This window comes from Mus caroli, chromosome 13 (genome assembly GCF_900094665.2).
Source record: "Mus caroli chromosome 13, CAROLI_EIJ_v1.1, whole genome shotgun sequence".
NCBI lineage: Eukaryota > Metazoa > Chordata > Mammalia > Rodentia > Muridae > Mus > Mus caroli.
This window is the reverse complement of record NC_034582.1, coordinates 25031669-25051779: the sequence shown is the minus strand read 5'-3', so window position 1 is coordinate 25051779 and position 20111 is coordinate 25031669. Positions and strand designations below refer to the sequence as shown.

At 39.9% G+C, this 20111-nt stretch overlaps 1 protein-coding gene across 2 annotated transcripts in view; it reads left to right on the top strand.

The window, feature by feature from the left end:
- Nucleotides 1-20111, top strand: part of Cdkal1 (CDK5 regulatory subunit associated protein 1 like 1) — a 661435-nt gene that overhangs the window by 379046 nt on the left and 262278 nt on the right. For both annotated transcript variants that reach the window (XR_002379517.1, XM_021180436.1), the window contains exon 12: nt 10343-10523. Coding sequence is in view for 1 of the 2 variants with exons in the window: in XM_021180436.1 (XP_021036095.1) it covers nt 10343-10523 (181 nt within the window). In the remaining variant the exon portion in view is untranslated. The remainder of the gene's footprint in view (nt 1-10342; nt 10524-20111) is intronic.

Below are 20111 nucleotides of genomic sequence, written 5' to 3'. Positions count from 1 at the left end.
AAGTGTAGATTTCTCCCAAGAGAAGCAAGTCATTTCCAGAGTCTTGTGAATCTCCACTCCCCTTCCCTTCCGTGGTTACGTTGAAATACTGAGACTGGTTTCAGTCAACACAGGGATTAACCATTGATAAACAGGTCTGTCATTGTATTGAATCCACTGATTCATCTTGTCTGTTCCCCAGCTTTCCTGAGCACTTCACATAGGGTCTGTGGCTCCAAAAAGCACCTCATCCCCTGTAACCTGAGGCTGCTGCCTAGCTTAGACTATAGGCTACTCATGGCCCATTACGAGACAAAAGTATGTGATACCCTATCGCTGTGATTAAAAAACAAATCATGAAAATGTTCTCAGAACAGTAGGTCACAGGGGAGACTCTTGCTTGGGGCCTGGATTGAACTGTGAGTTTGCTCACACATGAAATTGCAGAGAGCTTTATCTTCACCTCCTCAACAGTGTCCCTCAAAGCACTTAGCAAACCTCAGGGAGTTTCTCGCCTGATCAGAGGGTAACTGCTTATAGCTCTGTAGACCCTGTGGTCTGTGTTGGAGCTGTCATGGTCTCTGCTCAAGTCCTACAGAGTAAGCTCCTGTAAACAACATGTAGATGGATGAATATTCCGGGGCTCAATAAAGCTTTATTTATAAAGTGATTGCAATGTGAAGATCTGACACTTGGGCCGTAGACTGCCAACCCTGAGTTGATCAGGATTAAGTCAGTAAAGGCACACAGTACAAGCAGTTCAACTGTTTAGGGATGAAATAATTGAAAATCTGCTTTGATTTGGTGGACTATTTGATTTCTGTTATGTGGGTATATCTTGTCTGCCTGTTTTGCTCCCTCCTTCCATCCTTCCCGCTCTCCACCTCTTTTTTTCTCTTTCTTTTGACTCTCTCGATATACCCACCTTTACCTACCTAGTGTTGGGACTGCAGGTGTGCACCATCATGCCCAGTTTAGATGTACTAAAGTGAACCAGTGCTTCTTGCATGCTTGCCAAGTAATCTACTCACTGAATCTACAACCCCTGTAGATACCAATTTTTAATGATAATATATCCATGAAGAGAGCTAATTAGACTGACTTGTTTTTGATACTGGACTATATATTAGAAATATTGTATTATGACCATATAAATTTATAAATTATCCTCGAGATTCAGCGTTTATCACCCATCTGATAATGCTTCCCATTAGAGAATCCTGTGATCCAGGGTTGAGTTTCTAAAATTTCAATAAGTGGGTTTTTTTTTCTCTCATAGTCTAATTTTAAAAGGTTTAAGAACTTGCCCAACTTTGTAGTTTGTACCCTGTCTTGATATTCGTTTAATTGGTTCTGCTAATGTGAATGCCCTTTCAAATATGAAAAAATAAAGCAAGAGGGAAAAGTTGATTATTTCTGTAATTGGATTTTCTCTTGAATAAAATGATTTCACCTACTTTATCTTTCTGACTTAAGGGATGGGGGTGGGGGCTAGCTTTTTCCTCCATTGTAGTTAGCAGCCAACAGCTGAAGGTATAGTGACTTCCAAGGTATCAGAATGGCAGAGTTGTTTGGGCTGTAATTAATTAGCGATGCTGAACGTATTCAGCCATGCTTTCCTTTCCAAATCTCAATTTCTGCTGTGTGCAAAATAATTCCATCCAGGAAGAATTCTAATTACTTTAGTAATTATCGTCTTATCTCTAAATGGAATTCAGACATTCGCTGCAGTTTATGAATGTTAGGACTCTTTCATTTCCTTTTCACCTTGAATAACAGAAAAATACACATCACCAAATCCGGCTTCATTGAACCTTATAATTCATGTTACCATAGAAACAGAAAAGCTCATATAAGAATCATGTTAACAGTACCGTAGATAGTAAATACCTTCACTCTAGCCCACAGTATCATAAAATGATTTTAATAACAGATGTGTGAGAATCCTGTGAAATTTAATATGGCTCCTTTTAAATATTATAACAGTATTATTCAGTATGCTTACTTTTAATTTTTAAAGCAATATCTGTGGTCTTATGTACGGCTTTGTGCTTATTCCAAAATATTTGCAGTGCCATGCAGGAACAGTGTCTGAGGATAAAAATCTCACTTAGCATGGTGTTTATTTAATTTTTAGTTAACAGTCATGTTTCATTTCACTTTTTTCTTGAAGCAAAACAGCGTCTTTTAGGTTCACACCAGATTTGGAACTGTAATAAATTCCATTAAATTCTTCAGAGTAGTCAACTAAGGTTGTCCTCATGTCCCCACCCCACCCCCACTCCCACTCCCACCCCTTGTCTGTTTTATAACCACTCTTCTTTCTGGGTTGCAAAAACAATTTTCATGTATACTCCCCCCATTTTCACTACTGATATTAAGGTCATTTGTTTTGTAGTTGTAAATTCTGATCTCCCCACATAGCTAGAAGCTTCAATATGTTCTCAGTGATTTGCGTCTTTCTCTTGCCTGTGTCAGATAGATTATTTTTTTACTTAATAACAAAATTATATCAAATTTAACTAAATGACTTTAGATTTTTCTAGTTCATTGAAAATTTTACTACTTTTAGAAAAGATTAAATACATGCATCTATAAATTTTCTTATATGTTCAATAAATAATCAAGTAATATATATGTGTGTATGTATATATATCAAACTAAATATTTTAAGTTTTGTTCATTTTTTTGTATTCATTGCATCCAGCATGAGGCTCTCGAGGGACATTTTCATACATGTATGTGTTTCCCATCAAGCTTATCTCACTCACATGAAAACTAAGACTTTTAAAAACCCAATACTTGTCCTTGCATATCTGTACTCATTTCTGTGGCCTGATGTCAATCTTGGTCATTCAAATTATTTTTGCAAAACCAACAAGCAAGAACTAGTAAAAAATTCCCCAAAGAGTGTCTTAATAGTTCCTATCATGTCAACATCACATTTCAACTCATGTTTGAAGCGTCTTTGATGTTTACATGTTGAAAATGTCTTCATGCATGCATATTTAAACTGCTCTTTAGGTGATATACATTTTTATAGGTATTTCTTTTGTGGAAAAGTTTCCATTTGTTGATTTATAGAACTGTGTGCTTGCATTTGGCACAGGGTCTGAGTCTGTAGCCCAGGCTAGCCTCTTGGAATATAATTGTACTCTTGCTTGTTGTATTGAGTTTTCAGGCTCAAGACGGCTTTAGTGTCTTTCTTTTTTATGATTAAATGTTATCTGATCCTGATACAATATGACTCCACACATGGTCTCATTAAGTAGCGGAATTGGATCTTTGTGCATTCAATGGTTTGATCTGGATTATGCTAAGACATAAACTCATGTTCCTGTTTTGAACTGAGAGTACTTATTATAGGAAGCTAGTTGCATGGATGGGTAGACAGCCACATGCATACATAGATTCTTAGCCATGAGTACTGCATTTGGAGAGAACCGTGGATAGATAGACAGACTGTCTGAAAGATAGCTCTCCATTTGAGCAGATTTTCCAAAACTAAAACTTTTCTCCAGCCATGCTATTTTATCTCTTCAATCTTTTAACAGTTTTATCTCTTCTTACCTGTCTGAATGTTTTGCCTGCACATATATATGTGCACCATTTGTGTGATTGGTACCTAAGGACTACAGAAGATGGAGACATCCCCGGCATCTAGTTACTGATGGCTGTGACATCCTCATGAGTGCTAAGAACCCAGTCTGGGCCCTGTGCTAGTGCGCTAAGTGCTCTTAGCCCAATGAGCCACCTCTCTATCCCCCTAAGCTGATTACTTTAAATAAACTTTGACTTAGTTAAGATTGTGTTTAGTTTTCAAATAGTATAGACCTGTTCTTGTTTGTTCCATCACTGAACATTGCTTGTATTCAGAGACTGTGCCATACTAATGAAATCTCTTCACTAGGCATTTTAAGACTCTTGTCACTACCACCAGAATGTTGTTCAGATCTAGTGGTTTAGATTTTCTTAAAATTTACTCATAAAGCAGCTTACCAAATTTCCATGTTTTCCAATTTGAGTTAATATAATTTGTGATAAAGAAAAATGAAACTGGCTGTGTTTGTAAGGTCTCCTTGAATGGCCTTTATATTTTGATCCTGTTCTATAGTTTCCTAAAACTTACCTGGGGCACCATTTGACAAAAACCATAAACAGAAACAGTCTGTGGAAGTGATAGAGTGGAGATTTGGTGCAAGCGTGGTCCCTGCCTTAGTCTCTCGTGAAGATTAGAAGGAAGTATCAGTGAAGTACCTACTGTACTGTACTGTATGCCACCTACCATTTGACATGCCTTACACTCAGTGCTACCCAGGAAGGGTTGTATTGTGTGTGATTCCATCATGTGGAAGATGGGGCTAAAGCAGGGATGTTTCAAATAACTTTCAGTAGTGAGGCTCTTAATGAAGGGCCTAAGTTATGATTTCTTTCCTCTGACACTGTTGCTACTGTTTCTCTCTGAGCCATCTGTATAGAGGAATAATCACATTCGTTTCTGGAAGAATAATGATAATAATAAAGGCAACAATAAGGTCTTAGAAAGAATAAATGTAGCCTGGAGCCATTTAGTTTTAAATTGCCTCTCTGTTCAGAGTGAGTAGTGGAAAGGGCACTGAGAGGGTTGCAAGATTCAGGTTTAAATTCTGATTGTACCAGCAGTAGCCTGGTGACCTCTGACAAATCCCTTAACCTCTAGACAGAGTATAGATATCTTTGCTCTAAAATACTACTGCAAAAATACAAGCAGGTTTTAACACTGCAGTAAATTAATGTAGAAAAACTATTATTAATAATAAGTTTTGTTCCCAGTGAACTTATAATCTCCTAGTGCTTCTAGCACAGTCATGCAATGAACACATATGGACATGGGTCAGAGGGAAGACAGCCTTTAGTAGTGATTAAAAACTGCAGACAAGGGCCCTCATTTGATATACCCTAATTGTGTAGCTGTGCATAATTCACCTCCCTGAATCTTATTCCACTAATGGTATTTTTCCCATTTGTCATGGAGGCTTACAAGAAATTGTCTTAAGTAAAATATAAATTTTAGCACATTGTCTGGTTGTTCTCTGACAAGGTTTCAGTAAGGGTGGGTAATGCATACAGACCTTGTTCAGCAGGTGCCCTACTGAGTACCTTATCCACTTGAGTAAACTTATCAGTGGATGCTTTTACTAGGAACAGAGCAAAGGCATCAAAGGCCAAGTAACTTACCGTAGGCCTGCTGCAGTAGTTCACACCCTTAGCAATAAGCCACCTAATAGCAAATGAAAATCTGGAGGTTAAAGTACCCATTTTAAGTAGTATTTCAGATGGTCAGAGCAGGTTGGTGATTTGTACTCACAGCCCAGCAATAGAAAAGAGAGAGAGATGAGAGTTGGAGGAATTTGAGGCCCAGTTTTAGCTAAATGGCTATTTTTAAGGCTAACCTAGATTATTTAAAACTCTTCTTAGGAAATCAAAATGTGGAATATATATGTGTATTTTTTTTATTCAAGGCAAAATCTTGTATGGTTGTGGTTTTTGTCCCACCAAAGTACTTTATTTGGTGCTAGAGATCGAACCCAGGGCATGCATGCCAGGTAAGCAGTCAATCAATGGAGCTACCTTCCCAAACCTCTTAAGCCCCAACCTAACACTAGCAGATACTATGTAGTCATTACAAGTTCCTGGTAGATTGTTGTAAATGAACATAGCTGTTCCTGACATGTCAGATGTGCAATTAAGATGCCCCTTATTCTGTTCCCAACTTATTTAGCAAACCTGCTTTGACAGTAAAGATAAGAGAGAAAATGATGACTCAAAAGTTTTCTCTTATCACACCTCTTCAAATATTTTCATTTCATCCTTTTAGAATTACTTCCTAAAACTACTAGGAAAACATAAATATTAAAAGGTTTTAAAATTCAAGAACATACCAGTTAGTGATTACGTATCTTGTACTCACAACTTTAATAAATTGGTGAAAATGAAATTTTTTTTTAAAAATTAAGATTTTGGAAGTGTGTTTCAAAGGCAGTGTTTTCCCAGGATTAGCATTTAAATATTTGTAATAATATTCTGTTTTACACCCTGATCATTTCCTCTTACTTAAATCACAAGATACAAAATTAGAATTTGCTTCACTTCAAACTTCTTTGATTTTTGCATACTGAGAATTATTTGCTAGGCAAATTAACAATGTAAATGAGATTTTAGTTGGCTCACCTAAAGGATCAAATTATTTTCAAGAATATAAGTGGCAACATTTGCATATTTTAAATTAATGTATAGATGAACCTTGTCTGATAGTAAGATACAGATACCACATTTATAATATAAATACTCAACTTATACTCTTACATACATTGAGACAATTAAACAGCTTCTAGCTCTAAATATTGATTTGCCATCAGTTCATAGTAGTCTGTCTTCAGTGTTACCAGTTCAGGTTTTGAGTTGATTGTGTAGTTAAATTCACATTTGAACCTCCCAGGCTTTTACCATTTATAGTGGCTCCTTTAAATGTTGGTACAACCCTACCACCACCACCACCACCAAGAAAGCCAAAGTAAGCAGGTGTTGTCCAGTGCTGAGCACAACTGACGGATGGAGAAGAAGGGGTGGCAGTGAGAAAGGGACTTTCCTTTGGGAATACCCGACAGCTATTACCACATTCCTTCTGATTCAGAAATTAGGACAATGACCAATTGTCTTCGTTTCTTGCCATGTTTCACAGGCAGTTTCTAAGATATTTTTAATTTCCTGAGAGAAATGGACTCTGTCATCTGTTATCTTTTGCCTCTATTTTTAGCTCTGGACTTCTGATCATGAGTAGTTAGGAGGTAAGTGTAGAACTAGCTCATTGAAAATTATTTACACACCTCTTTTTGTTCATGCACTTGGTCTAGAAAGTGTTTTTATCTTCATCTTACTATAGAAGTATATCTTTCTATGATTTTTTTCAAATGTGAATTTGATTGCCCTTAAAGAAGGAATAGATTTATGTCACATTAGGCCATTTCTTTTGTTCTGTATGAGAATTGTCCCTTGTGTTTATCATTATATAGAAAAGTCCTTGGAATTACTTTACAAGTTATAATCCATTGAAATTAATGACTATATGAGGTGAAGTAGAAATGGGAAGAGAGTGTTTTCTACAATAAATGTGTCATGTTTCCTTCAATTAGACGTAAAGTACTGTGCAAAGGGGGTTTGGAAAGCTGTTTTCGAGAGTTTGTTAGGAGTTCCACAGCTTGAGCCTTCTTCTTGCTTATAACATCAAACTGTTGTCCTTATCCATGAAGCGGATGTATGATAGGAAAAGAGGATGTGGAGTCTGCTCCCTAATGTTTAGAGTCCTTCATCATTTTAGAATATTGTTAGTGTCATTCGCTTACATTACACTGTTAAGTGTAGGAGAACTTTGTAGCCAACCTGATAGAGACTGGAAGGTCTTAGAGAAAGTGGTGCCACATCCAGCATTTCAGCCACTGAAAGCAAAGGCAGTTTGGTCTCTAATCACTCTGTGATTAGAAGTCCATGGGTGGACCTGGAGGGCATCATCTTGAGTGAGGTAACACAATCACAAAGGAACTCACACAATATGTATTCACTGATAAGTGGATATTAGCCCAAAACTTAGGATACCCAAGATATAAGATACAATTTGCTAAACGCATGAAACTCAAGAAGAATGAAGACCAAAATGTGGACACTGTGCCCCTTCTTAGAATTGGGAACAAAACACCCATGGAAGGAGTTACAGAGACAAAGTTTGGAGCTGAGATGAAAGGATGGACCATCTAGAGACTGCAGTATCCAGGGATCCATCCCATAATCAGCTTCTAAACGCTGACACCATTGCATACACTAGCAAGATTTTGCTGAAAGGACCCAAAGATAGCTGTCTCTTGTGAGACTATGCAGGGGCCTAGCAAACACAGGAGTGGATGCTCACAGTCAGCTATTGGATATATCACAGGGCTCCCAATGGAGAAGCTAGAGAAAGTACCCAAGGAGCTAAAGGGATCTGCAACCCTATAGTTGGAACAACATGATGAACTAACCAGTACCCCGGAGCTCTTGTCTCTAGCTGCATATGTATCGAAAGATGGCCTAGTCGGCCATCACTGGAAAGAGAGGCCCATTGGACTTGCAAACTTTATATGCCCCAATATAGGGGAATGCCAGGGCCAAAAGTGGGGGGCGGTATGGGGGACTTTTGGGATAGCATTGGAAATGTAATTGAGGAAAATATGTAATAAAAAAAATAAAAAAAAAAAAAAAAAAAAAAAAAAAAAAAAAAAAAAAAGGAACCACCATTCAGTTTCAATAAAGTCAGGTGAAATCCTACTTAAAAAAAAAAAAGAAGTCCATGGTGCTGAGGCCTGGGGAGATCGCTCAGCAGTTAGGAACACTGGCTGCTCTTGCAGAACACGTGGGGTTAATTCCCAGACTGTAACTTCAGTTCCAGGGGTATCTGATGCCTCTTCTGACCTCTGTGGGCACCAGGGATGTGGTACAGAGACATTCATGAACAGAAAATGCTCATGCATATAAAACAAAACAAAATGTCTTAAAAATATATTTGTAGTGCTTTGTTTTTTAATACCAAAAGGACAGTGAAAATGACCATTTGTTGATGAAAATTCCTAGACTAGAGCAAATAGGGACAAAGGCCATGAGCAGAGAAAGCAAAACGCGTTTTGACATCGTCAAGTAAGAAATAATGTTGTATTTCTAAAATTGAAACCAAGGTGTCCAGTAAGGGAAAACTGAAGATGGAGAAAGAACTCTGAGAAACTGAAACATATCAAATTACTGCCTTTTTATATTAAAAAAAAAAATTAAAGACCGGAAAACATGCTCAAGTAAATCTTCTGGAAGCTAGAACAAATAAAAACATAGAAAGTGAGACAGAAAAAACCAAAGACTGAATTGTTAGTTTCAACATTCAAAAGAAGAGTCCCTACGAGAAAGTGTTATACATACATGTATACATATATCATTTCCAAGAGAAATTACTAAGGAAATAATACAAGACAATTTCCTAGAGAAATTATTAAAGGAATAAGATGAGAGAATTAAATTCCTGGATTGAAAGACCTTTAGACCATAGATTGTGCCTTATATAAATATTTTTAAAATATAATATTAAATAATCAAGAATAATGTTAAACCCTAAAAGGACAGTGATAGAGCACATGTAAAGGAATATGTATGGATGGTTGCAGTGTGGGTCAGTCCTAGAGCACTGGACCTGGCTGACAGAGGCCCTAGGTTACTATCCAGTACTGGAAGGATGAATGTGTCCACAGGAGTAGATCCCATGCTGTCAGCATCTATCAGCAGTTTTTTAAAAGTACAATGCAAAACTCTGGTGGATAATTCTTTTTAATTTGGCATGTTATATGCCACTGTACTGCCAATCAGTTGTGTGTTCAGACATCCAGAGACCTAACCACAGTGTCACCTAATGCTGAGAACACACTTCAGAGTGAAGGAAATCAAGAATTAGCAAGATCTAGGGCTCAAAAAACGGAGGGAAAAGAGAGCACGGAACTGCAGTCAAGGGTAGTAACCATCAGTTCATTGCAAGACCAGCGTGTGCCATAATTAGATAGCTGTGGCCCTTTCAGAAACAAGAGACATGATGGTGGAACAATCTGATAGATCGAGCATTTAGAAAATTTAATTTTGTTTTCCCTGACCCATGCCAGGCATTGAACCCAGGACACTGCATATGATTAGCAGTCTCTCTGCCACTGGGCAGCAGCTCATTCAGCTGTTGATTTTTGGTAGGTCTGATGGAGCCTTGAGAAGATACAAGGTTAGGATCATAAAAATGTTTACCGAACTTTTCAGAGAGGCACTTACTACCCGTAAAAAACATAAATATTGTTGAGAAGCAACTAGGTCTACCAGTTGTCTTTGCAGGTCTTCTATAGAAGTACTATGAGTACAGTATTAAGGAAGATAGGGTTAGAGGACATTTACAGCTAGTTCATTTTACCACAACATAAAGTCCTTAAATACTTCCAAAAAAGAAAACAAAACAAACAAACAAACAAACAAAAACAACACTATTAGGAACAGCACAGTAAACATCTATTTTAAGATACTGAGGAGAAAGTAAAACAAAAACTGTCTAAAAGCATTAAAAATGGGTGTGTCTGAGAATGATCAGGGACCACTATTCATTGTATTTCTTAGTATTGAGGGTTTTTAAAAACTATTTGCAAATGCTCTTTCCTTAAAACATAAATTGTATTTTTAAAAAAATGTCATTTTAACATGTCAAGGAAATAATAACTCTGGCTTGTAGTCAACTTGGCTTGGAGTCTACATTTTTACATTTTTGTCTATTTTTCTTCTCCAGGGTTCCTGGAATAACGATTGCTACGGATATTATCTGTGGTTTTCCTGGAGAAACCGATCAGGATTTTCAAGAAACAGTGAAACTTGTTGAAGAGTACAAATTTCCAAGCCTCTTCATCAACCAGTTCTATCCAAGACCCGGAACTCCCGCTGCAAAAGCCGAGCAGGTTCCAGCACACGTGGTGAGAGTCTGCTCATAGGAGCCTTAGCTTGTGCCAGTCCCTAGCTACACAGACAAACCCGTGTTGCCTCTCCAGTGCTACTGGCTTATGCCTAAGTCTTATGTTGCAAAATATGGATACATGTCCAAGCTTGGCATGGGCATGGAGGGGTTAAGTGGCCTTACGTAATGAGAGGACAACAATATCATCTTCTCTCTTGAGGAAGAAGGTTGAACTATTTTGTATTGTGTGTACATTATAAACCTTGGGGTGTTTTGAAATCATTTAAATACATGGGAGTAGGGGCTGGGGTGTGGCTCAGTGGCAGAGGACTTACTTAACATACTTGAGCCTCTTCTTACTGTCTTCAGCACTTCAAAGCAAACAAGTAAATAAAATGAAGAATAAATATCTGGGTAAATAGGCTTCTTCCCTGCCTACTGATAAAAGAGCATTTCAGTTATTTTTCTGTTGGAAATGTTGTGGCTCTTCTTGCTTGATTCCTACATGTCTATCACCTGTCTATTCTCCATCCATCTAGCTAGCATCTGTCTCTATCTCTGTCTTCTCCATCTGTCATTTAGCCACCAATCCATCTTTTACTTACCCATCCAAACAAATATGCCTTGTACCCTCAGTGCAGATATATAGACTGTTTAATTCTCTTTAGGATTAAAAAAAAAAAAAAACTGAGCCAAACTTTATTACCACAGATATTAACTTTTCACAGACATGAAAATAAACTAATTCCTTACCTTTTCTATTTAAATTATTTCTTATTGATTTAACAGTCAGGTGTGGAACAGTTCCACCTGCACCCAGGTGCGTTCTCCCCCTCCCGTGGTCAGCTGCTCCTTACGAGCAGACATCAGCTGTTGATACCTTTCCTGTCATAATTCAATCTACTTTCCTAGCTTTATCAGAATTGCTTTTGAACTAAAGCATAGTTACTGACCTTGTTTCCTACATCATTCATGATGATCCACGTGCATTATCTTCTCATGGCTGTCAGGAGGACAGTCGATCTGTTTAAGAACATCCTTCGAGTGTGCAGGTATATGGCTGTACAGAAAGGGCTCCTGGTCTTCTCCCTTCCCAGAGGAAGCTGCTTTTCTACATTTAACAAGAGACTTCATCCCTGTTTGAATTTGGATTTTGTGTGTTTCCCTGTCGTTGTGTTAGTAAATCCAATGTTTTGCACAGTGGCTCTAGGCCATGCATCTTCTCTGCTGTATAATGTTTCCTCGTAAATTATCCATCCTACTGGCAGAGGGATGTGGGCACTTTGAGCTTCTTAATGTAAGAAATGCTGTCGATATAGTCATCACCAATGTTGTTTTGATCTTTTGTGTTGTTCTGTAAGCTTTACTGCTGTGTCTAGTAGAGTTTAATTGTGTTTTCATGGGAAATGCAAATGACCTGCTTGGCTAGGTACCAGCAGAACACCTTCCTAAGTAGTTGAATAAATGTAAAAGCCCTGTAGCTGTGTATAAAAAAGCTATCAGCTCATCTGCCTCCCAGCTTAGAGCTGTGTTCTCATAATGTTTGTATATTACCTATGTATTGTAATCTGTGGCTTTATATCTCCTTTGAAATGAATAGTCTTCACCTGTCTGCTTATTGCGCGGTACCCCACCTCGCTGTGTATTTAATTTGCAGTTCACTACAGACATCTGGTGGTGAGCAGCTCCTCGCTTGCTCCCCCTCCTCTCATGAGTTCCCTTGAGCGAGGCGTTTGCTTTTTTCTATTTAGAATATGTTCTTTGCTTTCTTAATGCAAAGTTTTTAGAATTTTTTGTAATTTGGGATGACAATCCTTTAGGTACGTGTGTCTCACAGAGATTTTCTCTGTGCATCTTGCCTTGAGTCACAATCACTTTTCCACCATCTTTACTAAACTTCCTCATGTGTTTTTACCTCGGCTGCCACAAGAAGCCGGACAAGGCGATATAGACAGCAGGAATGTGCATGCACATTCTGAAGGCTGCAGGTGCAGAGGCAGGCCCTGCCAACTCTCACATGTGTAGAAATCTTTCCTGGCCTCTTTCTAGCTCCTGGGGGTTGCTGGCTAGCTGAGGTCTCTTCCTTTGCCATTGTGTAGCTTCAGTTTCTGCCTTCATTGTCACCATGTGTCCCTGTGTGTGACCTACACAGACCTCCATCTCCTGGAGGGCTACAGGTTTCTCCCACTCTCATCTTAACTGCTTTCATCTACAGCATGATTTCTAACATTTTGAGGTGATTAGAACTTCAAAATGGAAGTTTTGGCAACACAGTCTGGTGCCTCTTACATTTAAGTAGTTATACTTTGTACAAAAACCATTTCATGACATTTTAGCTTTATAGAATGCAGAATCATAACTCCTGAAAATTAGACATTAATAATGAAACTTTAGAGATTTACTGTCAGAGAATAGATTTATAGTATACGTTGTGTCTTCTTTCACCTCCAACGTTTACCACAAATTAATAATTGTTTACCCTGCCTGTTGCAGCTATTTTATGAAAAGGCTTATTGCAACAGTCATTAAAATATAAGAATGTGGTATATGAGCAATAAATATTATTCCTCATTCCCTTGCCAAGACAAATCAATAATGAAGTGAATCTAGTGAAGGACTAGCACCTTCCAGTTCCTCTCCAAGAAGGGCTTTCTCTTCTGCTTTAGAAATCACTCTCTCTGAGACAGGCTTCTTTTTTTTTTTTTTTTACCATGTATTCATTCCCCTTACACACTCCCAATATGTTCTTCCCTCACAAATGTTATGAAATGGACTTCAAATCTCCCCCTTCTTCCTAAGCAGTTTTATATCCACAATAACATTAGTGTAAGTAAATCTTGGTGTTTTAATGAGTTATGTTAATGCCCTGATAAATGAAATAAATTATGTATGTTTCTTAATCATGCAAATAACAGATGGTCACAGTACTGGACGGTCAAGTTTGCAAAGGCGAAGGATAAATTCTGTACTATGGCTATTAAAAAGAAACAGAACAGTTTAGAGTTTATAATGAAAATCAGATGACATATTGCCATGAAAAGCTAAGCTGAAATTTATTTATTAGCTATTGCAAGGATGCTGATGCAGAAGACTTAGTGGCTAACTGGTGACCTTGGAGGACTGGTGAAAGGGCAAATTTACATGGTTATTCTCTGTCCTGTGTTGGGTCTTTCTTCCATAGTCTTTATGTATTTATTTATTTATCTATTTATTTAAATTCCAGCAATATTTTTAAGTACGGCTGTGCTTCTCAGGCTGCCTGGAAAAGGTCACTTAGGGTTTAAAAACAACAACAACAACAACTTTTTGATCCTTAGCTATCACTCCGAGACTGACTTCTGAGAAACATTTAATGAAAACTAATGAACTTGTGCCGCGGTCTTTATTTGAATACCTGTGTCACTTGGAGGAATATACCTTAACTAGCAAGATAGCTGTGGGGATATTCACACTAGTCATGACATTAACCCAGCTTAGCCCTAAAGTAGAAGTGGCATCTCTAAATATATTAGTAAAGAAGAAGCAAGGCTCACTTACCACAAGTTTCTAGGTTGTTTTACCCTTAGCCTACAGAAGCCACTGTGGACACTTCTTGCCTGAGTCCCACGGGCTTCGTGTTGTGAGCCATGAGGAGGGGGTCTGGAGGGATGCCCTCTAGATAAACAGAGGCAAGTTTCCTAGTTTTCTTTCATGTCGGTGAGTCCAGTCTTGCCATACATGTTTAAGTCAAGGTGACCTGGCTGCTTAGAACAGATGCAGAATACAGAAGGTTGTTAAATCAAGTGCCATTATAATGACTCTTGCAGATCGTACTGTCTATTGGGTCAGGATTTACAGTATTTAAAAATATATGTCCCCCCACCTCCACATGTACACATGTCTGTAAAACTTCTATTACTCTCTCCACATGTTCAAATACAAAACCAAAATAAAATCAAAAGCAAAAACAAAACCCCTTGATTTCTGAATATGATCTAAGGATTAGAGAAAAAGGTGGTGTAGTTCAAGGAATCTTGATCCTTTCAGCCTCGTTCACAATGTCATGAGACTTGTGTGTTTATATATACACAGTCTCAAGTGTTCACATCAGGTGGTTTTCTATGGAGCAGAGGAACAGAGGGCTTCATATTTAGATCATTCAGAACATTTTATTAGGAACTGATTCCCAAGCACAACCTCAAAGAAGCCCATCTATCTTGGCATTCTTGTTAGTTGTAGGTAACCTCTTCTGGTTATCCCTTTCCTGAACAGAAATGATTGTGGCCAGGCATTGGTGACGCACACCTTTAATCCCAGCACTTGGGAGGCAGAGGCAGGTGGATTTCTGAGTTTGAGGCCAGCATGGTCTACAGAGTGAGTTCCAGGACAGCCAGGGCTACACAGAGAAACCCTGTCTTGGAAAACAAAAAGGGGGGAGGTGTGGATTCCTGTGACCTCCGCTACTGGGGAGACAGAGACAGATAGAACATAGGCTCAGGGCTAACCTAGACAGCTTAGCAAGACCCTGTCTCAAAATTGGAAGATAGAAAGGAGGGAGGAAGGGAGAGAAGGAAGAGAGGAGGAGTTGGCGATGAATACAGCCCAGAGTTCAAGTCCTTGCCTAGCATTTGAAGGTTTCTGAATACAGCTCTGGGGTGGGGAGGATCTTCTCTTTTGCGGACACGATTTTTCTTTGTGCTCAGTGTTAATCAGATGTCTGGCCTGCCCATCATTTTGTTGTATCTCTGTTTCAGCAGATTACTCGAAGTTTTTCAGGGTGGCTCTATGGTAATAGTGGGGAATTATGAGTGGCCATAGGATCTGAGATGCTTGGCACCTGCTATCAGAGTATGCAGTTGATGCTCATCTAAGAAGAGAAAAGTGGAACTTAATGACTTCCAAGACCCCTCCCTCGGCATGCTTAGTGACACTTGATTCCCTGTTTTATGGTTTTAGGTTCATCTTTTCACTTTTAGTGGAAAGGTTTGGGTGTTTGCTTTTCCGAGCTCATTGTTATCTCAGATGTTATCTCTGTCTCACCATCTATTTTTTTTAAATGAACATAACAGTTTGCCCGAGCAACTGATTGACTCTCTTCTTGAATTTAAGCTGACATTGCTGAAACATAGTGATTAGTGTTCTTGCGGGGTCACATGGCAGCAGTGACTAATGGTGTGGGAAAGAATGAACCCAAAAGATGTCCACATCCCAACGTTTAAAAGTGGACATCTTAGCCTATACGTGGATTAGGGCTTTGCAGGTGTTATCTGTTGCTTTTGATATAAAAGTTATCCATGGAGTACAGGGTGACATTTTAACACATATGTACAGTGTGTTGATCTGCTCATAGTCAAACTACTATAGAAAATTGGAAGTTGTTGCTTCTGTGTAACCCAGTACCTACTAAGCATCCCTCTCTTTCCTGCCCCTCCCACCTCCAGTGTGCACTTACTTGTTCTCTATTTCTGGATGACCATTTATATCACCCAGCACGTGTTCTGTTTGTATACATGACTACATAATATTCCATTGTCTGATATGGCACACTTTCTTCACTGCTGTTGAAGGCCGCTTCTGTAGTGACTGTTGAATTGTGCTACAGTAAACCTGGATGTGCAGCTGTGTCCCGGACTCACTAACTCCCTTTCCAGTAGACACATGCTCAGCAGAGAACTTGTGATTAAGTGTTTAAAATTCTCCTGATGAGGGGATGGCTATGAGTTACCCGGGGCAGGGGCCACTCATTGTAACCACAAAGTCCTTCTCAGGGAGAGGAAAGGGTATCAAATCTGAGGACACAAAGTTCAAAACAGCAGTGCAGCTGGGGTGCTTTGACAGTCAAGGGTGTCTGGGGTGAATCCCAGGGTCATCCTCTAAGCTGGAAAAGGGCAAGAACAGTTTTCCTTGGAACAATTAAGAAGGCCATCTGAAAACCTTCATTCATTGTCTCAAGACATTTCAGATGCTGAAAAGTGACAATGGGTTGTTTCAAAATGCCAAAGGTAAGCTGAGGCTAGTGGTACATGTCTGTAATCCCACATTGGGAAGGCTAAGGCATCCTGCCTTAGATGATCATAAGTTTGAGGCCAACTTGGACTATGTAAGGAGACCCTGTCTAAACAACACACACACGGACTCCATTCATGTCACCATAATGTCCTAATAGGATACTCACACAGAGTGGGACTCTTTGGCTTCTGGTGAAAGCTGTGTTCATTGATTATTCATCTTTTTTTTTCTAACTAAGATTTGTTGTTCCAGTATGCCTCATGATTATTTGAATTAATTTTTTATCACTGCATATAGAGATCTTTTTACCATTGCTAGATTTTTCTCAAACCACAATTATGTGACCCTAAGCATCGCAGAGCTTACGAAGCTGCAATTTACACCATGACCTTTGTCAGGACATGTGGGCCTTGTCTGTGTTCCTGGGCTTTGAGAAATCTGGAGACCCCAGAACACACCTGGCAAGTGGCAGGAAGGCAGCACAGGTAGGCTTCATAAACGCTGTTAACTGAATTGTGAAGGCTGAGTTACTGGCCACCATCACAAGAAGACAGTGCCTGTGAGGAATCAAGATTTCCTTGCTCCAGCGAGCACAAGGGAACCATACAATACTTAATAAGCTTAAAATTCTTTCTCTTGGTGCTGGCTAGGTGAGTTCTGATTTGTTTTTTGTGGGGTTGGGTGACAGGCAACATAAAGGAGCAGATTACTGTCAATAAGTGAGTGAGGAACTAGAGACAAAACTTAGGTTCAGATGGCCTTACAAGACATGTGAAAGAGCTTCCAAAGAGCAGTGCTTATCTGTCGAAATCTCATTTTAGAGGGGAAATACAGAGGGACAGAGTCATCAGAAAGCCCATTAGGAGATTTTGCAAGAATGAATTTGGAAGCAAGCTAGGAAGTGGGTCTAGGCATGTCTGTGACTAGCTCCTGAGGCATCCATCCCACAGTCTCAGGTTTGATGATTCTAAGTCCTAGACATCGATCCATGTCAGCAAAGCTATTCTGCGTTCAGTGGAGAATACTGACTTGTTTACAGAGGTCATTTTATGGCCTTTTATGCATGTGAGACACCACCACTACATATTCCAGGGATGCCTGAACGTTTCAAAAGACATAAGAAAATGCTGGCTACTTCTTACTTGCTGTCTGGTACGACTGACGGTTAAATCCTAGTGGTTCTGAGACTGTCCTGACCAGCTCTGAAGTTAGAAACGCCAACCCTTCAAACACCGTCCTGTCTTCTCCCTCACACCCCAACTTGATTTTCTCTGTTTAAACCATCTCTACTGTACAGTTCCAGGGCTGACTTTTCATCATTGCCTCTTCTTTGTGTTTTTATTGACCTAAGTACCACATAAACTTGTGAAGTCAGGGTTTTATAATCTGAAGGAGTGTTAGTCTGGAGCACATTTGAAAAAGATTTGGTTTTTCTTCTCTTTTTCTTTCTTTAACACCTTATTAAATTGAGCACTTCTTTTTATTCTTCTGTCTACCTTTATCCAAAACCTAAGGAAAAGAGGTAATACTGTTGAACTTTGAAGGATATAAAAATAACAAATCTGCTGTTAAGCCTCAGCTGTGGAAGGGAAGGCTTTCGAGTACTGCTCGCAGGGGAGCCTCAGCAGCCCTGGCAAGCACTTGGCTGTCCACCATGTTGATTTTGAGTCTTCATCTAGATGGGATATAGTATGTAAAGCTCTCATGAGGGAAAGGGCTGTTTTGTATATGCCAGCAATCTCCAGGATTGCAGATTCTGTGTGTGCACATGAGGTCGAGCAGCACACCATTTCCCCACAGGCAGCAGGAGCTCGCCAGAGAGCTGTTACCTGGGAGATGATTGTATTGAAGAGTGACTTCCTGGGGCTGGAAAGATGGCCCTTCAGTTGAGAGCACTGGCTACTCTTAGCACAGAACCTGGATTCCATTCCCAGCACACACATGGTAGCTTCAGTTTCAGAGCATCTGACTCTCTTCTGGCCTCCATAGGCAGTAGGCACACATGAGGTACACAGACACACATGCAGGCAAAGGCTCGTATGTATAAAAAGCATAAGCTCCCGATTTCTCTCAGTCAGAACCGTATTTTCCAAATGCCACCATTTCCCCTAAGTATGCTCATTGTTAGCACCTCAGCTGTTGTATTCAACTCTTGCCTGTCTTCCCAAGCTTCGGTTAAGTCCTGATGTGAATGGATGACCTCTATGACTGTCAATCAGCTGTGTGAGCAGTGGGATGCTCACTGCTCAGTGGAGACTAGGTTCCTCAAATGGTCTGATTCGGTGATCATCTTTGCTCAAGATGTTATAGAGCAACAGGGTTTAAAAAGCAGGATTTTGGTGATAGCTATTCAAAAGGCCCCTGATAATCATAAGCCATTTCAAAACAAAGGAACAAACATGAGTGCCTCTGCTTGATCATCCTGTTAGTCTTAGAACCACCATTTCAAGTGTCTTTTAATGAAGAGTCAGAATAACTTCCATTTGATGAGAGTGACCTCTGGTTTTGATTTGTGATGATCTTTTATTATTATTATTATTATTTTAAATCTAGCCATTGCCCCACTCCTGGTCCCCTCTCCTAGAGTCCTGCATCTCATTTCTCCCCCCTCCCATCTGCAGGTGTATGTCCCTCTCCCCCCACCAGACCTCCCCATTCCCTGGGGCCTCAAATCTCTGGGGGGCTAGGCACATCTTCTCCCACTAAGGCCAGACCAGGCATTCCTCTGCTATATATGTGTTGGGGGCCAGACCAGCTCCTGTATGCTGCCTAGTTGGCAGCTCAGTATCTGAGAGATCTCAGGGGTCCCCAGTTTGTTGAGACTGCTGGTCTTTCTATGGAGTTGCCCTCCTCCTCAGCTTGTTCCAGCCTTTTCCTAATTCAACCACGGGGGTCCCCAACTTCAGTCCAATGTTTGGGTATAAGTATCTGCGGTTGTAATGGTCAGCTGCTTGTTGGGCCTCTCAGAGGACATATTAGTCTCTTGTCTGTAAGCATACCGTAGCATCAGTAATAGTATCAGGCCTTGGAGCTTCCCCTTGAGATGGATCCCAATTTGAGCCAGTCACTGGACTTTCCCTCAGTCTCTCCTCCATTTTTATCCCTGAAGTTCTTTTAGACAGGAACAATTCTGAGTTATTGTTTTTGACTATGGGATGGCAATCCCATCCTTCCACTTGATGCCCTGTCTTTCTATTGGAGGTGAACTCTGTAAGTTCCCTCTCCCTACTGTTGGGCATTTCATCTAAGGTCCCTCCGTTTGAGTCCTGAGAGTCTCTCATCTCCCAAGTCTCTGGTACTTTCTAGAGGTTCCTCCCACCTCTCACCTCCCAAGGTTGGATATTTCAATTCTTTCTGCTGGCCATCAGGGCTTCTCTCCTGTCTCCCCCACCCAATACCTGGTCATGTTTCTCTTCCTCCCCCCCTCCCACCCAGATTCCTCTCTCCCTCTGCCTCCCATGATTATTCTCATTCCCAACTGGGATTGAGGCATCCTTACTTGGGCCCTTATCCTTGTTAACCTTCTTGAGTTCTGTGAATTGTATCCTAGGTATTCTGTACTTGGGGGGGGGGGGGTGCTAATAGCCACTTATCAGTGAGAACATACCATGCATGTCTT